General features: G+C 33.2%; 5 protein-coding genes across 9 annotated transcripts; 4 read left to right on the plus strand and 1 right to left on the minus strand.

The window, feature by feature from the left end:
* On the plus strand, positions 1-3840 carry LOC146951130 (nuclear transcription factor Y subunit A-8-like). 4 transcript variants are annotated; one of them, XM_085747099.1, is made up of 6 exons: positions 1-142; positions 1117-1379; positions 2094-2242; positions 2328-2402; positions 2836-3042; positions 3128-3840. In XM_085747099.1, exons 2-6 carry the CDS (start codon positions 1148-1150, stop codon positions 3506-3508), a joined length of 1044 nt encoding a protein of 347 aa, XP_085603225.1. In that variant the 5' UTR covers positions 1-142; positions 1117-1147; the 3' UTR covers positions 3509-3840. The 4 variants fall into 4 exon arrangements, with proteins under 4 accessions (XP_085603225.1, XP_085603227.1, XP_085603228.1 ...); XM_085747101.1 differs by having other exon boundaries at positions 2842-3042; XM_085747102.1 differs by having other exon boundaries at positions 2884-3042.
* Positions 3841-7807: 3967 nt separating this feature from the next.
* On the plus strand, positions 7808-11703 carry LOC146951131 (PHD finger protein ALFIN-LIKE 4-like). The gene is made up of 5 exons (XM_085747103.1): positions 7808-8120; positions 8285-8317; positions 8895-9123; positions 9787-9922; positions 11157-11703. The coding sequence occupies exons 1-5, from the start codon at positions 8036-8038 to the stop codon at positions 11424-11426; spliced, it is 753 nt and encodes a 250-aa protein (XP_085603229.1). The 5' UTR covers positions 7808-8035; the 3' UTR covers positions 11427-11703.
* Positions 11704-14676: 2973 nt separating this feature from the next.
* LOC146951132 (threonine synthase, chloroplastic-like) lies at positions 14677-16624 on the plus strand. The gene has a single exon (XM_085747104.1). It carries the CDS (start codon positions 14742-14744, stop codon positions 16344-16346), a length of 1605 nt encoding a protein of 534 aa, XP_085603230.1. The 5' UTR covers positions 14677-14741; the 3' UTR covers positions 16347-16624.
* Positions 16625-19048: 2424 nt separating this feature from the next.
* LOC146951133 (uncharacterized) lies at positions 19049-20772 on the minus strand. The gene has a single exon (XM_085747105.1). It carries the CDS (start codon positions 20600-20602, stop codon positions 19199-19201), a length of 1404 nt encoding a protein of 467 aa, XP_085603231.1. The 5' UTR covers positions 20603-20772; the 3' UTR covers positions 19049-19198.
* A 2750-nt stretch (positions 20773-23522) lies between these two features.
* On the plus strand, positions 23523-27703 carry LOC146951134 (U-box domain-containing protein 51-like). Of its 2 annotated transcripts, none has more exons than XM_085747107.1 (8): positions 23523-23821; positions 23913-24010; positions 24105-24229; positions 24438-24608; positions 24743-24890; positions 25037-25396; positions 25486-26182; positions 27288-27703. In XM_085747107.1, exons 1-8 carry the CDS (start codon positions 23668-23670, stop codon positions 27293-27295), a joined length of 1761 nt encoding a protein of 586 aa, XP_085603233.1. In that variant the 5' UTR covers positions 23523-23667; the 3' UTR covers positions 27296-27703. The 2 variants fall into 2 exon arrangements, with proteins under 2 accessions (XP_085603233.1, XP_085603232.1); XM_085747106.1 differs by having other exon boundaries at positions 23641-23821; positions 27285-27703.
* The last annotated feature ends 279 nt before the right edge of the window (positions 27704-27982 follow it).

A 27982-nucleotide genomic window follows, 5' to 3' on the forward strand; every position in this document is an offset into this window, starting at 1 on the left:
ACCACTCTTATGTCAATCTATGACTCATCCCTATTTTCTTCTTCTTTAAGCTTACATCTATCTATGCTTTTTCAACTTTCATCTCTTCCCCACTAAACACATGCACAGTTTCTTCTACTTCTAAATCCACCCAATTTCCAAGGTGTCTCTCTTTTATTTTATTTTTTATTTTTATTGTTTTTATGTTTTTTTTTTTGTTTTGTTTACCCTTTACTTGAAATTTCATGACATGCTTGTGAATCAATAATAATATAGAATTTTTAGCTTAAGATGATAGAAATGATCTTGAATAATATAGATTTGCTGTTCTGTTTGTATATTCTTGGAATTTAACATTTATAGTAAGCTTTCCATTTCAGGTAGGAAAAGTGTTAAACTTCAATTGGGAAAGAATTCCTTAGGTTTTCATTCATTTGTACTTTATTTCCAATTGAGTTTATTCCATGTGTCTTTTGCTTATATACCAAATTAAATTGTCTTTTTTCTTGTTTGTCTACCTTTTTTGCACCAACAATGGAAATAAGAGAAGGAAAATAAAAATAATTTTCAAGAGTTTATTTAAGTTTCCTGTTTAAACATTTCATTGTCTGAGATTCAGCTTAATCGTTGACTGATGTTGATTAAACAAGTAATTTCCTCCTTATTTTGCAATTGAATTATTGATTCTGTTGAAGCACACTATGTAGCATATGCTTAAAGTACTGCATATAGTTTCTGGTATGAATAATGGAGGGTAAGTTGATCCAAGGGCTGAAATGTTAATCCATGGTTCGTCCAATCCTCTATGAAAGTTCTTCCAATTAATGATAGAGACTTTTCTTTTTATGACGAGGAATCAAACTCGGTGCCCCGGGTTTACAACAATCACTTACGCTAGACCACGGTGGTACTCACGGGATTTTGTATAGACTTGTTCATACAATTTTATTTCTTTCTTGTCCAGTTTGGTAATATCAATATAATGTTCCATTATGTGGTATGCTTATGTTAGTTTGAACTTTCCAAAAGTTCGTATTTTGAATTAAGATACTGCAACGATAATCTGGCAGGAGTCCATGAAAAAGCTGTAGCTAGATCTAGGTTTCTCATACATCTATTTTTCATTTTATTTGTAAGGTAAATGGATTGTTATTCTTAGAGATAAAAAATGAAGTGCTTATGTGAGAAAGACTCTGCTCATTCAACATCCCACCATGTTTTCGGATGTCCATCATGGGGAAGATCTTCTGAATCTGAAGTCCAACAAACATCCATGTCCAAAAGTTTGAGCTTCAAAGTGGAAGCTCTACCACAAGGATGCCACAACAGTAAAGCACTGAGTTTTCAATTTCAAGAACAGGATTCATCTTCAACTCAATCGACTGGCTCATCACAATCAGGTATTTGAATTGAAACACTATTTGTGTGATTCCGTGCTTGTCAACTGGTGTTTTCTCATTTTGTTATGTTATTGGTGTATATATCTCCTATTAAGAAACTGCAGTAGTACTTTGTATCTATGTAGCACCGACACTTCAAATTAAAGGTGTCTCCGGTGTGAGACACGTGTTAGTGTCCGAAGGACACCGACTCACATAGTTACATTCGATTACTTCTATTTCTTAAATTATTACTGGTGCCAATGTCCGTTGTCTGTGTATGGATGTCTGTTCTTCATAGCTTTTTCTGGTGATTGAAACAAAATGAAGTGATAGAAGTATATGATTATGATTATGTAAACCTACCTCCTTGGTTAGCACTGGCTATATATTGGTAAAAGCTATGGTCATCCATATAATTTAAGTTTTTCTTATAAAATTGGAATTTGTCTTAGATGGCTCAATCAAAATAACAAAATACCTTGACACGTTACTTCATAACTCATATTGAGAATTCAGCTCCTCATAAGCGAGTCAATTTATAGAATAATAAAGCAAGATATCTCATCGTTGATGGGAAAATAAATGGTTGGTATTCTAACACACCCATTATCTGCTGTGTATGTGTATGTGTATGTAATAACAACAAATTTTAATGTTTGAGATTGCTGAATTACTTAATTTAGTGGAGCCACGCCCCCATTTGATTAGTATTTGCACTGTGTTGGATACTAGGTCACATTCCTTTCCAGCATTGTTCTTCTACTGGTTCAACATTTAAGAGAACCGAGGAGAACAATATGGGATGTCTCATCGAATCATCATCTATTGGGAGTCCAAATCTCACCGTCCATCCTCCACTAATGGATCACAGCCAATCACTTGTAAGCAGATATATATATCTATGTTCTAGTGGATGGAAGTATGGAACATATATGCAGACACTTTTCTCAAAATTTTGGGTTTCAGGCGCATGTTGCACTCCACTATGCTGATCCAGGCTACAATGGCCTACTTTCTGCTTCATATGGCCAACAATATAAGGTAATTTGTATTCAAAATTTTTTATCTCTTTTAATTACGGTTTATTGTGTTACCGTATTCCACTCCAGCATGTTGATATTGATATTAATATTGTATGCAGTTTCCTTTTAAAATTTAATGAATTATGATTATGATCAAATCCTTCAAAAAAAACTTGTAAATAGATGTTAGGAGTAGATGTTGCAGCTGGTACATCTTGTTTATACCTTAATTTGTTCCTCTAAATGGACTGTTCAATCATCCGTGCTCTCTGTCGATGTCTAGTCCTTTACGGCTTTCATAAATCATGATTACATCAAGACTTCTGTTTTTTGCATATATTTGAGACCAGAGGGACTACTAGTTCAGCTTCAATTATTTTGATTTCTTATGAGGTGTATTAGTTCTCTAACTCGAACCATAGTTATGACTGAAAATTGACACTTGTTGCTAGTTACAGGCTTATAGCATCATGTCATCAAATTCTGACCAGCTTCTTCAGGGCCAGCTAATGGAAACTGCTTCTGTCCGAATTCCCTTGCCATCTGATATGGCGGAAGAACCCATATATGTGAATTCAAAGCAGTACCATGCTATTATGAGGCGAAGACAGTGTCGGGCAAAACTTGAAGCACATAACAAACTCATAAAGGATCGTAAAGTAAGCACACATGCATTTCTGTTTTGTCTCTTCTATAGCATAAAATTTCTCTTAAACCAACCGCACTAACAATATTGTTGTGCAGCCATATCTTCACGAGTCCCGACATGTACATGCATTAAAGAGAGCTAGAGGTGCCGGTGGCCGTTTTCTCAATGCTAAAAAGCTCCAAGAATCAAAGCTTGATTCGCCAAACCATGACCAAAATGTTTCCACCAGCTATACTTGTTTGAATTTGAATGGAAATATGTCGGAATCCAAAATGCATGATCAGGTTGAAAACTACAGAGATGATGCTTCTGATGTCACATACGGATCTCATAGGAATGAAATGTTTCAGCAGCAACAGGAGTTAGAGTTCAGGTTATGCAGTTACCCTTCTTCTCAGACTGGAAGGAACATGCATGATTACAAAGCTGACAAGAATGTTGGTGCGAATCAACGCCGACTATCCGTCCGCATGTGAGAGACTTGTAGAACACATCATTGTGGTGGTTATTCTTCGTCTTCATCGTTCAGATCAGATGAAGACCACTATTTGATTGTGTTCTCCAATCTCTAACATTGGGAAGTCATCCTTGGCTCATATTTACTTATGTCTTACTGTTTGATAATCTTAATTTTTCATCACACTTTATTACGTATTGTGTAGCCTATTGTTTAGGCAAAAAACACAAGCAATGACTTGTCAAAAACAATGCTTTTCTAAGTTTAATGCTGGAACCTAGTGTGACTTTATTTGTTGTTTTTACCGAAGAACCGAGTTTTTTGAATTCGACACATATTTGATTTGATGTATATTGTATGGGGCGTTGACATATGTGTGACTCTATCGTAGTCGTTGGATTGAGATTGGCAGGGACGGTTCATATTTTAATGCAAATTTCGATTTATTTATTTTTTAAATATAAAATACCGAGTTTGAAATTTAAATCGTCTTATCACGATTCAACGATCATGATTGCGTCAAATTAACGACTGCAATCAATTTTTTGTTTGTGCCATTGAGGTCACTAGTTTCAACAAAGGAGCTTGAATCATGAGGGACTGCATCCATGACATTACAACAAAGCATTAATGAAAATTCAATTAAATGCGTCTTTTCTTCATCTGCATTGCATCATTCTTCTTTGTTAGAGTTGTGGTGATATTCTTATCGCGTCCATAAGTACTTCAAATTAGATATAATAAGAACTTAGGGTGTGTTTGGATGGAGGGTTTAGGATGGGAAGGGAGGGGAGGGTTTACTTTTCGTTTTTAAATTACGGACTATATAACAAGTTTTTCTAAAATAAATTAAGTGTGATTGAAGTATTATATGATCGTTTATCATGTTAATATGTTAACTTTTTATAAAACATTTCATAGTGTCTGTAATTTAAAAACGAAAAGTAAACCCTCTCATCCCTTCCCCTCCTAAACCCTCAATCCAAACACCCCCTTAAGCTTCGTATAGTTACCACATTGCAAGAACTTTCTCTTTGGATTCTCGTTTATCCTACAAGTACGGAAGGTGATTCCACATTGCACTAACATGCAACACCTATACATGACATCATTTACATGTTCAAAATCATATGATCTTTGTCTGACAATCCATAAAAATGCAGTTTGATGTATTTTGAACTTTAACTTGAGTCCTTCTATTAAGATCAAACAATTGTGAACACATCGACTACATGATTGTCGAATTTGCCTAACAGAATCTTGGAATGTGAGAGAGAGGAAAAAAACACATCGACCACATGATTGTCGAATTTGTCTACCATAATCATGGACCGGGAGAGAGATAGAAAAAGGGTAATAGTCTGGTCCATGGAACAAGTAACCACAATAGTCTATAAATATATCAAAATTTCAAAATAGTATCTGATTGTGCACTATGTTAGTCTAAATAGTCTCTTACGTTGAAATTTCAATATATTGATAGAATATTGTGCCTACTCGTTACACAATCTTATGGAAATGACTGTTATCGTTTAAAGTTTAAACACATGAAAAATAATAGGGTAAACAGTGCTTTTGGCCCCTTTAATATAGGCCACTTTTGGGTTTAGCCCCTGTAAATTTTTTTTTTTAGATTCCACCCTCATAAATTTTTTTTGTTTTGGTTTTGGCCCCTGACCCCTGTGACTCAGCAGAATCTTTGACGTGACGCTGACGTGGCATGCTGCGTCACCTTTTTTGATGATGTGTCACGCTGAATGTATAATTAATTTTATTTTATATTTTTTTTGGGGTACACGTGGCATTTTTATTTTTTTAAAAAAATTAAAAAATTCTGGAAAAATGAAAAATAATAAAAAAATTGAAAAAAATTCTGAAAATATTAAAAAATTATGGAAAAATGAAAAATTAATAAAAAAAATTGAAAAAAATCTGAAAATTAATAAAAAAATTCTGAAAATATTAAAAAATTATGGAAAAATGAAAAATTAATAAAAAATTGAAAAAAATATTAGAAAATCCTGGAAAATTGAAAAATTAATAAAAATGAAAAAAATTTAAAAAATACGGAAAAAAGTTTAAAAATTCTGGAAAAATTAATAAAAATAAAAAATGATTAAAAAAATAAAATAATCTAATAAAATGAAAAATAATGAAAAAATAAAATTTCAAAATTTTCTGAAAAAAATTAAAATTCTGGAAAAATGAAATTTTCAAAATTTTAATGAAAAATCATAATTTAAATTTTCGAAATTTTAATTAAAATTATGGAAAAATTCTAATTAAAATTTTAATGAAAAATAAAAATTGTGAAAATTTCGAAATTTTTGTGTATTTATAAACCGAGAATAAGGGAAAAAATATGTGTATTTATAAACCGAGCTTAGGTTTTTTGTGTATTTTTCGAAATTTCGAAATTTTCATTAGTATTTTTTCCGAGAATTTTTGTGTATTCCGAGCTTAGGTTGAATGTCAAGTACTTTCCCAAAAAAAATATGAATTTTTTTCCGTTATACGGTTGAATGACAAGTATTTTCCGAAAAAAAATATGAATTTCTTTCATTTTTCCGGTATTGAAAAAAATTTGGAAAATACGGAAAAAAGTTTAAAAATTCTGGAAAAATTAATAAAAATAAAAAATGATTAAAAAAATAAAATAATCTAATAAAATGAAAAATAATGAAAAATTCTGAAAAAATAAAATTTCAAAATTTTCTGAAAAAAATTAAAATTCTGGAAAAATGAAATTTTCGAAATTTTAATGAAAAATCATAATTAAAATTTTCGAAATTTTAATTAAAATTATGGAAAAATTCTAATTTAAATTTTAATGAAAAATAAAAATTGTGAAAATTTCAAAAATTTTGTGTATTGATAAACCGAGAATAAGGGAAAAAATATGTGTATTTATAAACCGAGCTTAGGTTTTTTGTGTATTTTTCGAAATTTCAAAATTTTCATTAGTATTTTTTCCGGGAATTTTTGTGTATTCCGAGCTTAGGTTGAATGACAAGTACTTTACGAAAAAAAAATATGAATTTTTTTCCGTTATACGGTTGAATGACAAGTACTTTCCGAAAAAAAATATGAATTTCTTTCATTTTTCCGGTATTGAAAAAAATTTGGAAATATGAATTTTTCGAAATTTATTAATTTTTTCCAGAATTTTTTCATTTTTTTAATTTTACCGTATTTTATTTTTTATTTTTAAAATTTTCCAGATTTTTGGTTTCATTTTTATTAGTTTTTCCAATTTTTTAAATTTCAGAATTTTTTTCGTTTTTTTATTTTTTTAAAAAAAAAATTAAAATTTTAAAAAATATTTTTTTTAATTTAAAAAAAATATTTTTAAAATTTTTTAATTAAAAAAATCAGAAATGCCACGTGGACATTCATTTACACACGTGGCATTCAAAAAAAAATTGAAAAATAAAAAAATGTCACGTCAAAGATTCTGCTGAGTCACAGGGGTCAGAGGCCAAAACCAAAACAAAAAAATTTTATGAGGGTTGAATCTAAAAAAATTTTTTACAGGGGCTAAACCCAAAAGTGTAACTAATTTAAATACAAAACAACCCCCTAAGTATTGAATCTTTGGCAGTTTTGGCCCCCAACGCTGACGTGGCACCCTAAATGAGGTGTCACGTGTCATTTTTTTTTATATTTTTTTTGGCCTTGGGGGGCCAAAACTGCCAAAGATTCAATACTTAGGGGGTTGTTTTGTATTTAAATTAGTTAGGGGGCTGTAACCGCAAGTTTTGGAAAGATAGGGTGTCAAAAGTGCAATTAAGCCTATAAAGATTCATTCACCAATTTTACTATTATATGTAAGGAACAGAAAATTCAAATATTTATGGTCGTCATATTTTATTTTTTTTACTTTAATGGGTTAAGTTGAAACTGTAATATTTGTCAAAAAAAAATTGAAACTGTAGTAATATTTGAACAATTCATTTTAGACAACTTATGTGACAACCTCTTTTTTTTTCTTTTTTCATTGGTAAAAAATAATGGAGAGAAAATAAGAGTATAATATGAGTATGATAGAAAAAGTTGTCAAAAGGTTATCACAAAGTGGTTGTAGAAATATCATTTCTCAAATGGAGTAATATTTATCTAATCATTGTAGAACAAGATTATCTTTCCTCTTCTTTTAGGACAAGAGAGAGAGAATTTGTTTAAGGGATTATTTTTAGGAATACTGAATCTTGTAATGACCGTCCATCACGTCATCATAATCTGATTATTACAGTGGAAGCGAACACAGAGGATCCCAATCCGTGCGTAAATATAAAATCCACAAACAAGCACTACCTCGAAGAAAAACCTGCGTTGTGTCTTGTTTTGTTCTCTGAGTCTTGTCTCAGTTTTTCTTTTAAAAACTGTTTTTTTTTTTTTTGTTGTTTTTTTTGTTCGTGTGAGTTTCATTTCTTGCACTGCGAGATAGGAAAAAAAACCCTAATCCAAACGACATCGTTTTCAATCTCTGTTGAATTGAGTGTGAAAACGAAACCCTTAACCATAACCCATTGAATCGAATTGAACAATGGAAGGTCGAAGTCGCACCGTTGAACAAATTTTTGATGATTTCAAGAGCCGAAGAACTGGAATCATCAAAGCCCTAACCGTCGGTATAATTTCTTGTTCAATCTTTTTCAAAATTTTGGCAAAAGGGTTTTTCATTTCCTTGCTTGATCTACAAATTTTGGATTTTTCATTAAATTTTCTACCAAGGTTTTTGAATTTTATTTATTCTTGCACTAAAATGTTTGGTTTTATTGTCATGTTGTTGCAGATGTTGAAGATTTCTACAGACAATGTGATCCTGGTTAGTTTAATTTCAATGTTTTCTCTCAAAAAAATTATGAATTTCATTTTGTTGCCGATATTTGAATGCTCTTTTATTTTCCATCAATTTTAGGGTTCAATTATTTGCAATTGGTATCACTGATTTGTGTAATTTAGATGTGTTGCGTATGTTAATTGATAATTCATTGTTCTTTATGGCTTTACTTGTAGCTTTGAATTCTGATGGAGGAGATTTTTCAGCCGCCTTTTATTTATCAGTCAATGCGGCTATAAGCCTATAATGCAAAATTTGTCGCATTTCTATGATTTAGGACCTGTTTGGATTGGCTTATTTGAGCTTATCTACTGGCATAAGTTTTGTGAGACTGTTTGGGAGAAGTTTTGAAAACAGCTTATGACATCTTATAGCATATACAAAAACAATTTAACTTTATTTTACCATTTTCCTTAGAAATAGCTTATGTAAGCTTATACATAAGCGCTTATCATGACAAGTGTGTGCTATTAGCTGCAAATAATTTGCTTATCCAAACAGGCCCTTAAAATAGTTGTATTTATTTCATATACAAGTTTTCATATCTGTTGTATTCTTTCAGAAAAGGAGAATTTGTGCTTATACGGATTGCTTAATGAGAATTGGGAAGTGAATTTACCTGTTGAAGAAGTTCCTCCAGAGATTCCTGAGCCTGTGCTGGGTATCAACTTTGCCAGGGATGGAATGCAAGAGAAAGACTGGTTAGCCTTAGTTGCTGTTCACAGTGATACATGGTTACTTTCCCTTGCATTCTACTTTGGAGCCAGATTTGGATTTGATAAAGCTGACAGGTATATATTACCCGAAGCATAACTATTTTTATCTGATATTAACTCGTGAAAAAGTTATATCAGGATGAGTATGTTAAGGCAGTAGTTTGGATCATACTTTTCTTATCTTACATTTGTTTAGTCATCGTTGTGTTGGATTTTCGTTACACCCTTGTTGAATAAGATTTTTCTTGTTTAGCATGAAGCAATTGTCTCCACTTTATAACTGCTTTCTAGCATCAGCCTTGATTTGCAATTTTATTTGCTTATAAATCATTGTTGAGGCAGTATTCCAACACGGAGACGGATGTTGAAGCATAGAAAAAAATGTATACCATTTTTTCCTGAAAAAGGGGAGCCTTACTTTGCATCTGCAAGAGGCTGATTCCACGACTTGAGCCTATGACCTCTTAGTCACATCACACATGGCAGCATTTCTATAGCAGGTTATCTGCTGAGTATCAACTTGTTTTAAGATAGTGCAAGAAGGAAAAGTTGGACTTGTATATTGATTATCATGTGAATTGAAGATTCCTATCAAGTGGTTTTTTCTTTAGCAGCCACAATTGATGCTCTTTTGGTCATAATGTAATCATCTGTGTATTTGTTTTGGATACTTGTTGTTAATGTCACATGCATTTTATCATGCATCCTTCTTGTCCTAATTTGCCATTTGTGATGCAGGAAACGTCTATTCAATTTGATCAATGAACTGCCAACAGTATTTGAAGTTGTAACTGGTGCTGCAAAGAAACAAGTCAAAGAGAAGTCTTCAGTCTCAAACAACAGTGGCAGCAAATCTAAGTCCAGTTCTAAAGCGGTAAATAATTCTTGACAAACATTCATCACAAATAGATACATCTGTTCATAAGTATTTGTCTATCTGAATCGCAGTGTAAAAATTAGGATGTTTTTCAAGTGTAGACTGTTCATAGGTAGAAACCCTGTTTAAAATAATAATAGCGATCTATCCTGACAAACTCTCCATGTATTGTCTTTTGTCCATGGTTATCTTTCATGCATTGTCTATTGTTTATCCTATAATGGGTACTCTCCATGCAGATTGTTTAGTCTGTGTTCTCATCTATCTGCCTATGGTTTTTCAAGTGTAGACTGTATATAGGTAGAATCCCTTTTTAAAATTAAGGCATTTTTCAAATGGTTATTATTATTTGTCTGTTAAGCATTTGTGAATAAAAAAGTAAAGGAACAACTAGTTTAATTGGTTTCTTTGAGCAAGGCCAAAATGAAACGATTCTTTAGTATAAAGTTCTTCCTCATCCAAGACCTTGTTGTTTATTGCAAAAAAAATAAATAAATAAGTTAACAATGTGGTAAACAATCTCTTGATCTTTGAACCAGTTTACAGCTTGTCTCCTTCTTTATTAATCGGAGTCTAAAATACTTTGGTGTTTCGTTACATTTTGGGGATAATGGAAGAACTTTACCTTAAGCTTGGTTATTCTGCAATTGTTTTGACATTGCTTATACATTCAAATGAAAGTGAAGTATGATGAATATATTGGTTGCACTGATTAATTGTTGCAAGCTTTGTACTTGTATGATGGAATTTGGACTGAATATTTATGGCACAACACTTGAATTGCTACTTGTAAGGTATGCAGAAATAAAAGAGGAGAGTAGAACATCCTAATAATATCATTTTCTTTATTGTCATTTTGAATTTCGGGTTTAGAATGTGGATAAGTATAGTATCACATTATTGTTTTCGAAGCATATGATTGAAGCCACCCTGTTAATGATATGTATACTTGGTTGGAAATGGATCATCTCGTGTTGAACTTTCATAATAAAATCGCGTCCATCTCCCTTCACAAGTTTCCACTAACTATGATATGGCACCGCTTAATAATGATGAGAGATATGCACAAGTTTTCAACATGAGAGGATCCACTTCCAAATAAGTTATGTTTATATACTTTCAATGCAAAATTGTGTGGAAGGTTAAGAATATCTAATTGATATCTTGTTTGGGTTCTGTTCTAATTCTGAGATAGTCCGTGTTCTTATCTAATTGTTAACTGTTTGAGCAGCGAGCTCCTGAAGCTCAGAGCAGACAACCAAAAGCGGCATTACAGCCAAAAGATGAGGAGGAAGAACTGGAAGAGCAGGATGATGATGAACAGGGCGAAGCCACTTGCGGGGCTTGTGGTGATAGTAACGGGGCTGATGAGTTCTGGATTTGCTGCGACATCTGCGAGAAGTGGTTCCATGGAAAATGTGTGAAGATCACTCCTGCTCGTGCTGAGCATATCAAGCAATACAAGTGCCCATCATGCAGCAGTAACAAGAGAGCTCGCTAGTAAAATTTCAATCACATACAAAACTTTGTTGGAGTCTTCACTGATCCGGTTAATATGCTTTTCTTTCTAGACGCATTGGTGGATAGTTTTTATGAAGTTTGAGACATAGGGGTTTCATTTTTATGCTTTCTGTTATGTGTAATTTATCCGTAGTTGAAACATTGTTGACTGGGAAAAGCCCAAGTCTTTTCTCTAGTTCTGGCCAGTGGCCACCTTAGTGTTATGGAAATTAATGTTAAACGACATTTGCACCAAATGAAGGAATGACATTTTGCTATCTTTGTTTCTATAGTCCCTTTTGACTGTAGATACAGGTAAATAGTAGTAGCCTAGACATCGTATATGTATGTCTAAAGAACACCTGAACAAGGTATGACATCTGCAATGCAACTTGCAAATTGCAGAAAATCTGCCGCCCAAAACCATAAAACTGAGGCCAAATGGTTGTGCTCTCGTGATTAGCTATGGATGAAAGGCGCGATCAATCGAGTCTTTGACCCAATCCTTGATAATCTAGAATCGTAATGACATTTCATCAATTTGAAGTTTAGTTTTTTTTTACATGCATGTTTAGTTGATGGTTTTTTTTTTCTTTTTTCTTTCTATTTCTTTTACAAAAGTACCTCATTCATTTAAAACACATGTGTGACCAACATAATTTACACAAAGTGATTGTTTAACATGCGTGGAACTTCTCTACGGAAAAATTAATCAAAAAATGGGTCATTTGGTTACCCATTCTCATACGAGAGCTACTTTTACTATCGAGTTTATTTCTATTTTTATTATATTATTATTTTTTGGACGAGCTCATAATATTTTTCTTAAATATATGGTAGCACCTAGAAAAGTTATTGCAGAAACTATTAACGAAAATATAGAGATTAATGAGTTGGATATAATATCTACTTCAATGCTTATTATATACTACCTCCATCGCTAATTATAGGCCTTTTTGAAAAAATAAAGGGAATTAAGATAGTGGATATTTGTATTAAATATGTTTGTAATTACCATTGTTTTTACAATTTTATCCTTTAAAGAGAGGGTTGATTTATTTTTTTTTTTGACAAAAATGATATTCATTCATTCAAATTGATAGAGTGCATCAATACAATGAAAATTCGCCAAAAACAAAAAAGGATGAATCTGTGAACAAATTCACAGCATCCATATTAATAACATAAAACGGCAAAGTACTAAAGCATACACATATGACTATATTTAAATCACCGGAATACTCATGTCTCCGGATCTGCAACATTGATGACTCCAAAGTCATTGATTTGATCTGCACTGGATCGAAGCTGATCTGACAATCTGAACCGAACAAATACCTGAACGAAACAAAAAAGACAAACAACGTCGCACAAAGACGACAAACAAAACAGCGTCACACAAAGACGACAAAATCACGAAAGAAAAAACGAAATAGATGTGAAATCACTTATTTCAATAAAAGGGAAATAGAAAAAACTAGTTAGAGGGGTGATTTTGGGTCAAAAATTAACCATAAATCACCCCTCTTTGGTGGATGAAGGTGAAGAAACTAGGGTTTTGGCGACGACTCCAAGAGAGAGAAGGGGAAGAGAGAGCAGCGTTATGAAGAGATAGAGAGGGTTGGCTTATGTTTTCAACATGTTATTTATTGCTGATTGAAGAAAAATATGTATAATAAATAGGGGCATATATGTAAAGAAATAATTAATGTAGTTGGAAATAGCAAAGGGGTCTTAGGGACAATTTTTTTTCTTCAAAAAGGTCTTATAATTAGGGATGGAGGTTGTATTTTTTTTGAGGTTATATCGATCTTATTTATAAAAAAATGCGATAACTTTTAAGGTGTAGTATGTTTATTGCTTAAAACTTTTAAGTTTTTCTACCTCTTTTTTAGTTTGTCTTTTTTTAATATTAATGAATGTATTTAATGCTTTTCACTTTTCTAGGAGGGTATATTCATAAGGGTATTACCCATGCATTTGGTTTAGGAATCCATAAATATAAAAACTTAGTGTAATAAAACTTATATGTAACAATTACACTTTTTTTTTTAAAGTTTATTTGTTTTGGTTGCTTAACTAATGTTTACAGGACATTGGTTAACATTCTTCTATTTGTAAAAGGCTAATGTTAACTTGTGCCCTCAAGGCACATGTTAAGATTCTCATTATAGAAATACATATATCAAAAGACGTGCATTCAACTTCTTAAAAGTTGTTATATTGTGTTTTCCATTACAAAATTGCTCTATTTAGATTGCTTAACATGTGCCCTAAGGGCACAAGTTAACATGACCCTTTGTAAAAAGGAAATGCTAACAAATGTTCATATGACACTTGTTAAGGAATCCAAGTAGTAGTATATATTAGTAATAATGTCTTGAATGTTGTGTAATCAATGATTTAAGAGTGTAAAAAATACTCCATCCGGTCCTATTTATAAGAGAAATTTGGGTTAACAAAAGTTAATGTATCTGGTTAAAAATTCAGTACAGATACATTAACTTTTGTTGACCTAACTTTCTCTTATAAATAGGACCGGAGGGAGTATCATTTTCAATACAAAATTTTCACTTTAAACTTTTAAATAAGTGTTCAACGGCACTCGTTTGCATTTCCTTTTTTTTTTAATTACCTAACAATTAACGAGTCCACTTGTTAGCATGAACATTTGTAAAAATATTCAAAAAGTTATAACAATTAATAATTACATTGACCTAGATGATTTTTGGTTTTCTTCCTCTAATAAGAATCAAAGGAAATATATGATATAACATTATAACATTGTTTCATCACTCTATTTAATACGATAAAATTTTTGCAGTTCTCTTCATGAAAACAATTTACTCTTTCCGTCTCATTTTAATTGTCGCATTTAGGATGTGTGCGTTTTTTAAGAAATTAAATCTGATTAACTTTTTTTTTTGTGGTGGCCGAGTTTCGAACCCCAGACCTTACATATTTTATGGATTGTCCATATCAACTGAGCTAAACACATGGACTTTTTTTCGAGGGGGATCTGATTAACTATATTTAGTGAAGTGAAATTATTAAAAAACATTGTTGAACAAAAAAATGATGACATGATTGCATTTGTAGTGAGACATGATTGCATTTGTAGTAAAAAAAAAAATAATAAAATGAAGACATTACATGAGTCATGCAAAGGGTGGGTGGTGGAGTGAGAGGCGCGGCGGCTCGCAAGTTGCAAAGTTACAACTATTAAAAGGTGGGTAAGGGAGTGAGTAATTAAAACCAAACACACTCAGAGACGAGACTCGCTCAGTAACCAACCCATTCCATTCCATTCCATTCCATGTCTTCTTCAACATCTCTGTTTCAATCTTCACCTTTCTCCCTCAACACCAAAACCAAACCCTATTCTTCTCTTTCCAAATCACCAAAACCCACTCATTTCATTATCAAATCTCAACAACAACCACACCCCCTTACTCAAAACAACACCCCCACCCCTACTCCCACCCCAACCCCAACCCCTCCCACCACCCGCCGCCCCGCCGATGAAAACATCCGCGACGAAGCCCGTCGCAAAAACATCTCCCAACATCTCTTCTCTGCCAAATACGTCCCTTTCAACGCCGATCCATCTTCCACCGAATCCTACTCTCTCGACGAGATTGTCTACCGATCTCAATCCGGCGATCTTCTCGACGTGCAGCACGACCTAACCGCCTTGAAGAAATTCGATGGAGCTTACTGGCGTAACCTCTTCGATTCACGTGTCGGTAAAACCACATGGCCTTATGGGTCTGGTGTTTGGAGCAAAAAGGAATGGGTTTTACCTGAGATCGATGATGATGATATTGTTAGTGCTTTTGAAGGTAATTCTAATCTTTTTTGGGCTGAGCGTTTTGGCAAACAGTTTCTAGGCATGAGTGATTTGTGGGTTAAGCATTGTGGTATTAGTCATACTGGTAGTTTTAAGGATTTGGGTATGACTGTGCTTGTTAGTCAAGTTAACCGCTTGCGAAAAATGAACCGTCCTGTCGTTGGTGTTGGTTGTGCTTCAACTGGGGATACTTCAGCTGCTTTGTCGGCTTATTGTGCATCGGCAGGGATACCTTCGATTGTTTTCCTGCCTGCTAATAGGATTTCAATTGCTCAATTGGTTCAACCGATTGCAAATGGTGCTTTTGTTCTTAGCATTGATACTGATTTTGATGGGTGTATGCAGTTGATAAGAGAGGTGACTGCTGAATTGCCAATTTATTTGGCGAATTCGCTTAATAGTTTGAGGCTTGAAGGACAGAAAACGGCTGCGATTGAGATTTTGCAGCAGTTTGATTGGCAGGTGCCGGATTGGGTTATTGTGCCGGGTGGGAATCTTGGAAATATTTATGCTTTTTATAAAGGGTTTCATATGTGTAGAGAGTTAGGTCTTGTGGATAGGATTCCAAGGCTTGTTTGTGCTCAGGCTGCCAATGCGAATCCGTTGTATTTGTATTTTAAGTCGGGGTGGAAAGAGTTTAAGGCGGTGAGGGCACAGACTACTTTTGCATCTGCTATACAGATTGGTGATCCTGTTTCGATTGATAGAGCTGTTCATGCTTTGAAGAACTGTAATGGGATTGTGGAGGAAGCTACCGAGGAGGAGTTGATGGATGCTATGGCTCAAGCTGATTCGACCGGGATGTTTACTTGTCCTCACACCGGTGTTGCTTTGACTGCTTTGTTTAAACTCAGGAATAGTGGGGTTATTAAGCCTACTGATAGGACTGTGGTGGTGAGTACGGCTCATGGGTTGAAGTTTACTCAGTCCAAAATCGATTACCATTCAAAGGGTATCAAGGATTTGGCTTGCCAATTTGCAAATCCTCCAACGCAGGTCAAGGCTGATTTTGGGTCTGTTATGGATGTGTTGTCCAAGTATTTGCAGAGCAAGGCTCCAAAGTATCATTAGGTTAGCACTTAGCACTGCTGGTTTTGCTCCTGTATCCTTGCTGCTTGTTTACTTTTTAGGCATTGTGTTGTCTTTTGTATTAGCTTTTCTATCTTTCTGATGATTTACTTGCATTCTGTATGTATGCTGCTCTCTAATATTGAGAAAGCTTGCTGGATTTGTTGTAGATTATCTTTGTTGAGCATTTTGTTGCTCCCTTAGAAATTAATTGGATAAGATGAGGAATGCCCATCATTGGCTTTGTTACTGCATTATTAATATATAAATTAATTGGATAAGATGAGGAATGCCCATCATTGGCTTTGTTACTGCATTATTAATATATTATAGATCAATGCCCCCACCCCGGATAAAATATACTCCCTCCGGTCACTATTATAAGCAAATTTTTACTTTTTAGGTTCATTCAATAAATGATGTATGTGGTCTATATTGTAGACCACATACATCATTTATTGAATGAATCTAAAAAGTAAAAATTTGCTTATAATAGTGACCGGAGGGAATATAATTTTTGCTTCTTATGCTTGTGGCTTAAGGTAAATGTGGGTACTACCAAGCAACTCCATACAATCTGTTATCTCTTCAAATGGAGAACTCGTCTTGAAAGACTACTCCATTAGGCTGGAGCATTCCTTGGCTTATAAGCCTCATTTATTAAACGAGACTCTTTAATATGGGATTCATAACAATGCACCACCATTTGAGAGTCGACATCGTCGACGGTTGCACTTTCAGCACTTCACCTCGTTGGCCATAACCTTCTATTGGCTCTACTTCACGTCGACGACCTTGACCTCTCAACATAAACACCAATTCATGAGCATTAGGTCAAAGCAAGAATTCATTCCAAAAGACCAATCAATTAAATAGAAGAGTCCCTAAACTTATAAGCTCTACTTATTAGGTGAAATTACCCAATGCTCAAACGTTGGAGAGCTGATGTTCTAGGCAACAGCTCTTCACTTGGTGACGCTTTACTAAATTTTTTTGTTGGTCAGATGTTAGAACACCCTCTGTGGAGGGTACTCTCCTTGACGTTGACACCTCAACGATATTGCCAGTGTAATGAGCCTTAATCCAGAGGAAGAATTCATCTCAAAATACTAATCCATTAAATTGGATAACTATTTTTTAGCCTCATTTATCAGGAGACTCTCCAACGTGTACATAATACAATCAAATCCTTGCAATTATGATCTCATTAGAGGTGGGACCACTGAATTGTTGAGTTGACATCAGTGTTTTAATGGTGAGGGAAACCGGGAGATATTTTTTTTTGGATACAAAGCTACTCCTTCCGTTTTTAAATATAAGCAAAAATCACTTTTTAGGTTCATTCATTTAATGATGTATGTGGTTTATGAACCACATACATCATTAAATGAATGAACCTAATAAACCACATACATCATTAAATGAATGAACCTAAAAAGTGATTTTTGCTTATATTTAAAAACGGAGGGAGTATAAAGTACGGACACAAACACTGACACCGAACACGACACTCAGACACTGATACATCGACATCGATGAAATTTTGAGATGATATAATTTAATAATCATAAATGTTGGTGTCGGACACCGGGACACGTCTTTAATCAAAAGTGTCGGTGCAAACAGAGGGTACATGTTGAAGGTTATTGAAGGCAATGACAAATTGGAATGTGAATAATTTTCAAAAGCCTAGATTCTACATTAGTCTGCTAATTAATTAGTTCCTCTGGTCACATTTATAAACAAAAAACTACATTTTAGGTTCATTGAATACCAAATACATGAGGTATTCAATGGATTTAAAAAGTAGTTTTTTTACTTATAAATGAGACCAGAGGGAATACTCTATAATGAGGTTCCTTCAATCTCTCCGCTGATCATAGTTTAGACCTTTAAATTATGTTCATCACAAATTCACAATTGACTGAATTGAGAGTTATTGGAATTTTGAAGAGGCAGTCTGTTAGCTTAAATCAGTTAATCTTGGAACATTCCTCCACCTCCCTCTGCGGAGTTGAAGTTTTTTGTACGGAAAAATGTCAGTCACGAAAATAATTAAAGATTAATCTGGCAGCCAAACAAAGTACAATAGCAGAAGTACTTTTTTCCCACATTTTACATATCTTTTGTAAATTTTTTGTACAATAGTTGGTATAAAATTTTTTGTACAATAGTTGGTATAATTCCGTTTGAAAATAAATAAATTCACCTGTGTTTCTAGTCGTATCTGACAACATAATCAACTTTTTTTTGTTGGTACAAAACAACATAATCAGCTTTGTTACAAGAAAATAAACTAATACAAAGTACTGTATTGTTGAGGATTCTATACTTTTTTCCCAAAGGAACATTTGGATTGAATCTTACTTGAGATATTGAATAAAACCCTTAACTTCGCTTGTATATTACACTGATTTTACTTGAAGACTTCTCAGCTTTGCTGTGTTATATTATAAACTACACAAACCTTCTTCACAGATGAATCTAAATAGGAATGCATGTTTTCAGATGAATCTAACAATATGTTTGGGTAATATATAATATTTTCAATCTATAAAATTCAAATGATCAACAAAGAAATTGAATGAAAAAATGAATCCTTATAATAAGCAATTAAGCATAATCTGATCTGGTATGTATCGAGCTTGGTCTCAACGACAAAAAAAGAAAAAAACAGAACACTTAAAATGTTTATACGCTAAAAAGAAAAAGAAAATCAAGAGTTGTATATATGCCAGCCAGAATCCTCTTGCAAAAGAGTAGTATGAACTTTATGTATACATCAGAACAAAACAATTCACTTCAGAAACAAATCAATTAAAAATGGCTTAAGACAATGCTTTCAACTTCTTTTTTTAATGGTTTTGGTGATGAAGGGTACCATAGAGATTAGACCTCCCTATCTCCTGCTTCCTCAAAGAATTCATTTTCTCCATCCTTAAACCAGCTCTGAAACTTTCAATGAAACTACCAGCTTTGTTATCAACACCTGGGTTGGGATTTGGATACACCAGTAGATCAATTCCAGGTTCTTTACCACTAATGGTTGGTAACTCCACTACTTCTTCATCTATATCTACCGAACTTGAACTACTAATGCTATCTATTCTAACAAAGTCACCCTGCACCTTGAACTTCCATGCTGGCATCTTGAACGGAGGTGGAGGAGGAGGCGGTGGAGGTATTGAGTTCAATGGCGACTCATTACCGGTAATCACAGAAAAATCCTCATCCTTTGTTTTTGACATAATCATAGCTGAAACTTGATGTTGTGACGGCGAAATAGAGTTAAGTTTCTTCTGTTTGTTTTTCTTAGAATAGAACAAATCATGAAAAGGAGAAGAAGAAGAAGAAGGCATAGTAGTAGCAGGTTCAGAATTCAGAATGCTCTGAAAATTTTCAAAGCTTTTATGTCTATGCTTCTTCTTCTTTGGAGGTTCAGAATTCATAATGTTCTGAAAATTTTCAACGCTTTTATGTCTATGTTTCTTCTTTCCTTTCAAAGATTGTTGCATTTTCTCATCCTTCGTTACAATTACCTTTTTATTCTTTCTTTCTGCAGCAGTGTTATTTTTCGTTTTCTCAATTGTTTCAGATTGCTGCGTTTCTGATCCTTGCTTCTTCTTGTTCTTTCCTTTCAAAGATGTGTTTACTGCAATAATGTCCTTGATGCTTTCTTCTTCTTCTTCTTTTTCTTCTTTTAAGTTTAAGTCCAATCCACGGTAACGGTTAACATGAGTATCATCGCTAAATCGCCACCGTTCATCTCCGGCGACCCACAAAGACTCTTGCCGGAGATCTGGGTATGAGTTAAAACTCCTCAACCTGTTATATGAAGTTCTATCTTCTGAGTACTCATACCAAAAACGTGGTGCTGTTTCTGTTTCTGGTTCCAGGTTTGGTTTCTCATACTCTTGTCGTGTGTTTGTGTCTGAAAAGGTTTGATTTTGATCTTCATAGGAACGTGGACTTTCATTGTTGTTGTTTTTGCTAAGGAAGCCACAGAATATGGCAAATAGAACAAGCAAAAGGTTAAGGGAATCCCAACTCTTTTTTACTGAATTAGGTTTGAAAATGTGGGAAGTGAAAGAGTGCAATGTAGGAACTATGACTAAGATGAATGCAAGTGCAATTACTAGAAGGACTATGATAACAGTGCCAGAGCTGAGGAAAAGTGAGTATGAGCGGCTGAGGCGGCGGCGGTTGGCGCCGCTGTTTTGCAGCCAGAAGGGTGAAGAAATTTCTTCCTCTCCTTCCATTTGGTTTTGGTTTGATGCCAAATGGTTGATGTTTTGAAACTTGGTGTGGAAGGAAATATGATCTTCAATTTTCTTATAATTGCTTGTAGGAGCTGTTGCTTTGGTTTTGTTCTGTTCTGATTTTTGTGCTCTTTGGTTGCTTATATAGTGTGGAATGTGGATGGCATGATTATTTTTTTGGGTACAATGATGGCTTGGTTATTTAATATAATAAAGTAGTATAATGTGTGTTTTGCCATTGTTTTATAAATTATATTTATTTAGACAGTTTTTTTTCTTTCTATAAATCAAATTAATTGATGAGATTGGTGGGAATGAATATGATAATATGAAAATATGTATAACTTGGAAATTGTTGGCAATTTCGTGGTGTTGGCTGTCTCAAAGGGAATGACAACCAAATTGAAAATGGTGGTAAACCATGGCCATGTGCCTTTCGAAATTGTCAAATTGAGGCTTGTAATAAGCTTGACTTGTTCCCCAATTTTATTTCAAACTTGCAAACTATTACAAGTGACCCCCAAATCATTGAACAAATTCAATTCATGCCACATCACGTTATTTGTTTATAACGCTCGTAGTATTTTCCTCACTTTGAATTTGATATTTTTTTTATAATAAAAATTCTCATCTATGCTGGATTTTTCTATCAATATTGTATTTATTTATAGCTCTTACTTGTGAACATGACTAACATACATATATTTGTATTAAAATTAGTAGTTAGTAATTATAATGAGCTTAAAAGATATTATAGATTGTGTAGTATATAAATATAAACTAGGGTGATGCGTTCATAACCAACCAATTGCCCATGCTTTTCGCGTGAGAAAATCAAATATTACTCAAAGTTGGAGTTAAAACAAATTTTGAGTGACGTAATTGCATAGATTTGGAAAGAAAATGACAAGTAATGACAAAAAAAGATAATAAAACCGAATTTCTGTATGATTCATTTGCTGCTAATAAAAAAATATTGGTAAAAGTCTAAAAGAGTATAAAGAAATGTATTAAACATCACATTGCTTGTTTGATTAGATAATACTATTGTTGAAGTGAAACGCGTTAATGCAATGTTTGTTTGTTTCATGTCATCATCAACAGCGTATACTATAGAGTCTTGCTGTCTACTCTTTATGCTAAAAAAAGAAAAAACAAACCAGTGTCTAATTAAGTTAAGGAAATTCCATTCAATTCTTGCGCCGCAAGCTATCACTTTGTGATCTCTTTGTTAAGATAGATAATTGAATTTTTGAGTTTGCCTTCTAGTTTAATTAACCTTTTGGCTGCTGTAAACGCCGAGATTGGTTTGATGATGTAGGCTTGAGATCTAGGTGTGTTGATCTCTAGGTCTTAGGTTCGAATTCTTCAAGTGCCAACAATTTTTGTGTTGGATCATTTCATACAAGACTTTGCTCTAACTTCAATTGGCACATCCGTTAGTAAATTGTGGAATTAGTCCCCGAATTAGTCAATCCTCAAGACAAATATTGAGTTAAAAAAATACTTTTGGCTGCTATGATATATGCAAGAAATACTATTTGGAAACTTTTGTATATGAAAATGATTATTGTACATTTTCTTTGATATATGTAAGTTCTTTGTACTAAATATAATCATATTCGAAGCGTTGTCAACTATTAAATGTAAGACACATATTCTTAGTTAGTCTCTTCTGTTAGACTCAAATGATGTTGGTACTTGGTATTGTGCATTTTTTTACACTTTTTTTAAGCACATTTTTTTATAATAAAAGTCATTCATCACTTTATTAAATTTATGCGATATTAACAAGAATACTAATATTATAAACTCTTGGTAGTAGTCTAGTTGTGTGACCGACGTTCATGTGAGCAAAAGAGTTGAAAAACATCATAGCTGATGTATATGATGGTTCGACACTCTCGATGATGCTCTCACGTCCTTCATATTCCTAATCTGGTGGGTCTCTAGTTTAAAAATGTATGATATTGAAATGATTGTTGGGAATTTTTTTTTTGTTGATGAAAACCAACAACTAAATGCATGTGTAAGTTTGGTTTCACATTATCAAAATTGATTTCAGACACAAAATACATGTTTGAATAATGTAGATTGAAATTGATTTTATCCATAAGTTTATTTCAACTTAAAGTAAGATTTGTGTGGATGTTTAGAATTACAAAGAGTCTTACAAAATCACCGTGAAAGTGTTATTTTATTGAAGCTCTATTGTGATTATGTCAAACTCATTGTAAATTCAAATCCAAAGATGCACGTATTTTACACTTAATTTTTTTATTCGTTTCACTTTTATATAAATACATTCAAACATAGATCATTTCACATTTAACTCACTTTTAATTAATTATCTTTTACATAATTGATTTATCCAAAATCAATTTTGGTCCCCGCTCAACCAAAGACAAACTAAACATTTTTATAATTTTATAAAAAAAATGTTAAAATTGAATTTAACTTTTTAAGTTGAAAAATTCTCTTCAAAGATAATTATTTATTCAGACCGAACAAGGATTCCACATGAAATGTTTTCACTTAATCACTAGACCCTAACCACCAGGCTGTTGACAACAAGAACAAAAAACATAAAATTAAGTCATGTCTGTGCTTATGAAAAAAAAGAATTAGCAAATCTATGATTTATCATATTGGTACAAATAATATATCTATAATAAGATGTTTTAAAAATAATGAGGTATTTTTCTATCAATTGCAAACATCTTAATTTCTAATTATGGATACATCTGTATATGACTGAAGTTTCAATAAGCTAATTTAAATTATTTTACGGTTAGATCCAACTCATTACGTAGCAGAGAATGGTCAATTAATTTGTATTTGTGAAACTGTACGAAGATGTTTGTAACAAATAGTTGTTAATCCTTTCTGGTATAAACCATTTTGATTTGTTATTCCCACCAAATATAGTTAAAAGAGTCGTCAATGCATGTTGCAAAAACCTCGTCGTCAACATATGTAACATATTCCTTAACAAAAAACTTACGTAACATATTGGTTATTTTTCCTACACAGATTAATTATTGTAAACATTAATCACTTTCTTTATGGCTTCAAATGTAGAAGAAGAATCCTCCACCGTGATCGCCATTGATTCAGACAAGAACAGCCAACACGCCGTAAAGTGGGCTGTTGATCACCTTTTGGACAAGTACTCATCATGCACCCTCATTCACGTTAGAACCAAGCCCTTCAATTCAAGTAATTACCCTTTTCCATCAACACAAATTGGTTAATTAATTGCATGCTTCCGTAAATTATTCTTAATTATTGGTTTTTCTTGTTTATGCAGATGATTTTGATTTTATCCCTAAACAAGGTCGTGCACCAACCGAAGAAGAATTGCATCAGTTCTTTCTTCCCTTCCGAGGATTTTGTGCTCGAAAAGGGGTCAGTAATCATACTCATCATCCTTAAATATATATCATTTGTAGGTTGTATTGGTTAATTATTAATATGGACATTAATTGATTAACCATTTCAGATCATAGCTGAGGAGTTGGTCCTGCATGACATTGATGTTCCAAGTGCACTTACTGATTACATCATCGACAACTCTATCACCGACGTTGTTCTTGGTGCTCCCCGCTGGAATAACGCTTTTATAAGGTCTTGCTCTTTCGCCACTTAATATTGATTAAGAACAAATTAAAGTTGCAAATGTACATAGTTAGTTACATCACAGCTATCAAATTTTAGCATATTTTACATGCTTCTGAAAAGTTAATTAAGGTCATTCTTATATAAGCTTAGAAGAAACCGAAAAACATATATCTCTTAATAGTACTCTTGCATAATTAATTAATGTTGAATGCAGGAAATTTAAAGATGTAGATGTGCCAACAAGTTTAGTGAAGTCTCTACCAGAGACTTGCACGGTGCATATTATATCAAAAGGAAAAGTCCAGAGTATTCAAGCAACTGCTCCTTCCCAAACCATTACTATTTCTAGTCCCAAACCAGATTTTTTGACCAAAGACTTAAACAGGTAAATATATAAGACTTAAATATGTTTTAATTCTCTATAAAATACAGCTGTATCATATTTAATTTGGTTCTTACAAAAAGTATTCGTCGATGATTAGTCCCTAATTTAGTGATTCATTATGCACATTTGTTCAGAAAATCACTCAATAGAATACGGAGGCGCTTAAGCAGCGACGGTGGATCCTTTGGTCAAAAAAAGGATGCAAGACTAGGATCAAGATGTATGTCACAAAGAGAGACTTATCCTCGAAGGATATCCATATCAGATGACAACCAAGATTCGGTAAGTTCTGCATTATTATTTTAAATTACCGAGTCACTCACTTTTATCATTATATATGAAAGTTTAAAAAATTTAAGCATACATGAGAGACTTTGTTAACATGTGGAAAACTGAATTGTTTCTCCATTGCTTGAGTTATCTTTCAGAATAGCATGGAGACAGAAATAAACAGATTAAAGCAAGAGCATAAGCGAACAAAAAAGAAGTGTAGGTCTGCGTCAGTTGGTAGAGAAGCCGGTTTCGCGAAACAGAAGGTAATTAATGTGCATGAAGAAGATGAAGAAGAAAGAATGACAACATCAAATGAAATTGAACGCAACAAATTTATATTTAAAAGATACAATATTGAAGAAATTGAAGTTGCAACAAATTACTTTGATATGGATGGCAAAATTGGTGAAGGTGGATATGGACCTGTTTTCAAAGGAGTACTTGACAACACTGCTGTTGCAGTTAAAGCCTTAAGACCAGACATGACTCAAGGGGAGAAACAATTTAATCAAGAGGTAACCACATTTTTTGTTTTTGCAAGATACAAGTAGCATTAATATTATAGTTTCTTCAAACTTCCATAACCTTAATGACTCCAATGCAGGTCCTTGTTTTAGGCTCCATAAGACATCCCAACATTGTAGTACTTTTAGGCGCCTGTCCGGAGTTCGGATGCCTCATATACGAGTACCTAGACAACGGAAGCTTAGAAGATCGTCTTTTCCAAAAAGACAACACGCCACCAATTCCATGGAAGACTCGATTCAAAATAGCATCAGAGATTGCGACAGGCCTTCTTTTTCTTCACCAGACAAAACCAGAACCGGTTGTGCATCGTGATCTCAAACCAGCAAACATTCTCTTAGACAGAAACTACGTAAGCAAGATCAGCGATGTTGGTTTGGCAAGGCTTGTTCCACCTTCTGTAGCAAACAAAACTACTGAATATCACAAGACAAATGCAGCCGGAACATTTTTTTATATCGATCCGGAGTATCAACAAACAGGACTATTGGGTGTAAAATCAGACATATATTCATTAGGTGTTATGCTGCTACAAATAATAACTGGAAAACCTCCAATGGGTGTTGCTCACCTTGTTCAGGAGGCCATTCAGAATAATAATCTTGCAGAGGTGCTTGATCCGAATGTGACCGATTGGCCGGTCGAAGAGGCTTTATCACTTGCTAAATTAGCTTTGAAGTGTTGTGAGATGAAAAAAAAGGATAGACCAAATCTTGCTTCTGTCATATTGCCAGAACTAAATAGACTCAGAGATCTAGAACTACAGGACAACACAGGTTTGTAAACTAAGGCTTTGTTTGCGAGTTTGGAGGGGAAGGGAGGGGAAGGCTTGAGAAAAAAGGAATAAGTAAATGGATGAAATAAAGGAAAATGGGAGAGGAGGGCTTTGGGGGGTTAACTTTTCTTCATAATACAAAACCCTCCTCATTTGGAGGAACTGAAAAATTGTATTGGAGGAGGGTTTTGGGGGGTTTTGGAGGGTTAATAAAAATTCTTTAAATTTAATTTATGTTGTTATAATATTTTTAAAATTAAAAATAAAGTAATCAAATGCATTAATTTATCATTCTCTAAAAAACTACTCTTTTAAATTTTTTGAAAGATTTCTCAATTTTTCCTCATATTTTGCACCCCTCAAAGCCTTTCCTTTCCTTCCCCTCCAAACTCCCAAACAAAGCCTAACTGAATTTGATGACACCTGCATGTGGTTAATTTGTACTTAAGTCTAGAGGGAGTAATAGTTTTTAGGGTTAATTATGTTTCTAGTCCCTATAAAATAGCGACCTTGTAAGTTTAGTCCCTACTTAATTTTAATAGCATTTTTAGTCCCTATAAAAAAAAATTTACTTATAATTTTAGTCCCTGCTAAAACAAAGTTTGATTAATTATCCTTAAACTCTTAAATTTTTGAACGATTTTTTTGAGACAAGATTAGAACACTATGAAAGGTTTGTTTACTAAAATTTAGAATTTTCTGACATGAAATGAATTAAATATGAATTTTTTAAAACGACAAAAGTTAAAGATAAAAAGTAATAAAATCTGGGTGTAGAAATCAAATTTTGCGATAATTTTTTGCGGACGAACTTTTAGTAATGTTCTAAACATGTCTGCAAAAAATTGTTCAAAAATTTAAGAGTTTAAGCATAAATTAAACAAATTTGAATTGAGTAGGGACTAATACTCAGTGCAGAAAAACAAAATTAGGGACTAAAAATGCTATTAAAATTAAGTAGGGACTAAACTTACAAGGTCGCTATTTTATAGGGACTAGAAACATAATTAACCCTAGTTTTTATGGCATATCAATTTGCATGAATTTAAAGTCTTTTGAATTATAACTTACAAAATTTATATATTGATGATGTGCATAATCAGCAGGAAAATGAATAAGCAACCTTCCTAATGAGGGAATTGAAAAATTCAAAGTGGATCAATATGAGAAGGAGGTGTGAAACCCCTAGTCTGCAGCAACATGTGGAGCATGATACATATGTGATTTGTGGAAACTCACCAACTGATAAACATATTAGTGAAACAAATATAAAAGATGTTGATCAAGCTTGTGATGGTCATTTGTGGGTTTGCTCAAGTACATTGTCCCATGAAAAATCTTATCCCTTCTTAAAGAAGTGTATTTATCTCATGAGTTGTACATTTGTATAACATGTATGTATCAATGTATGTTATACTAACTAATTAGGGAAATTTTCAATAGTTAGGTTTTCTTTTTATTTAATTGTGTTATTGAAAATGTAAAATAGATGAAAGTCATATATTTTTTATGTTTCACAAAAGTTCCCTCCATATGGGATAGTCATGTTCAAACGATTGATCCTTCTTGTCAACATTGTACTCCCTCCGGTCCTTAATATAAGAAGAAAAACCAAAAAACATCAAAATCAATGTCAACATTAATTGTTGTAACTTTTTAAACATTTTTACAAATATACCCTTATGGAATGTTGTGAAACATTAAATACATCAACTAATATTAAAAAGACAAACATTAAATGAGGGATAAAAAAGTCTTTTAAGCAATTACTATCCTTAAAAGTTGTGACATCAAATTAAGG

This window comes from Medicago sativa, chromosome 2 (assembly GCF_051527215.1).
Source record: "Medicago sativa cultivar Bolivia chromosome 2, Bolivia_mono, whole genome shotgun sequence".
NCBI classification, from domain to species: Eukaryota; Viridiplantae; Streptophyta; class Magnoliopsida; order Fabales; family Fabaceae; genus Medicago; species Medicago sativa.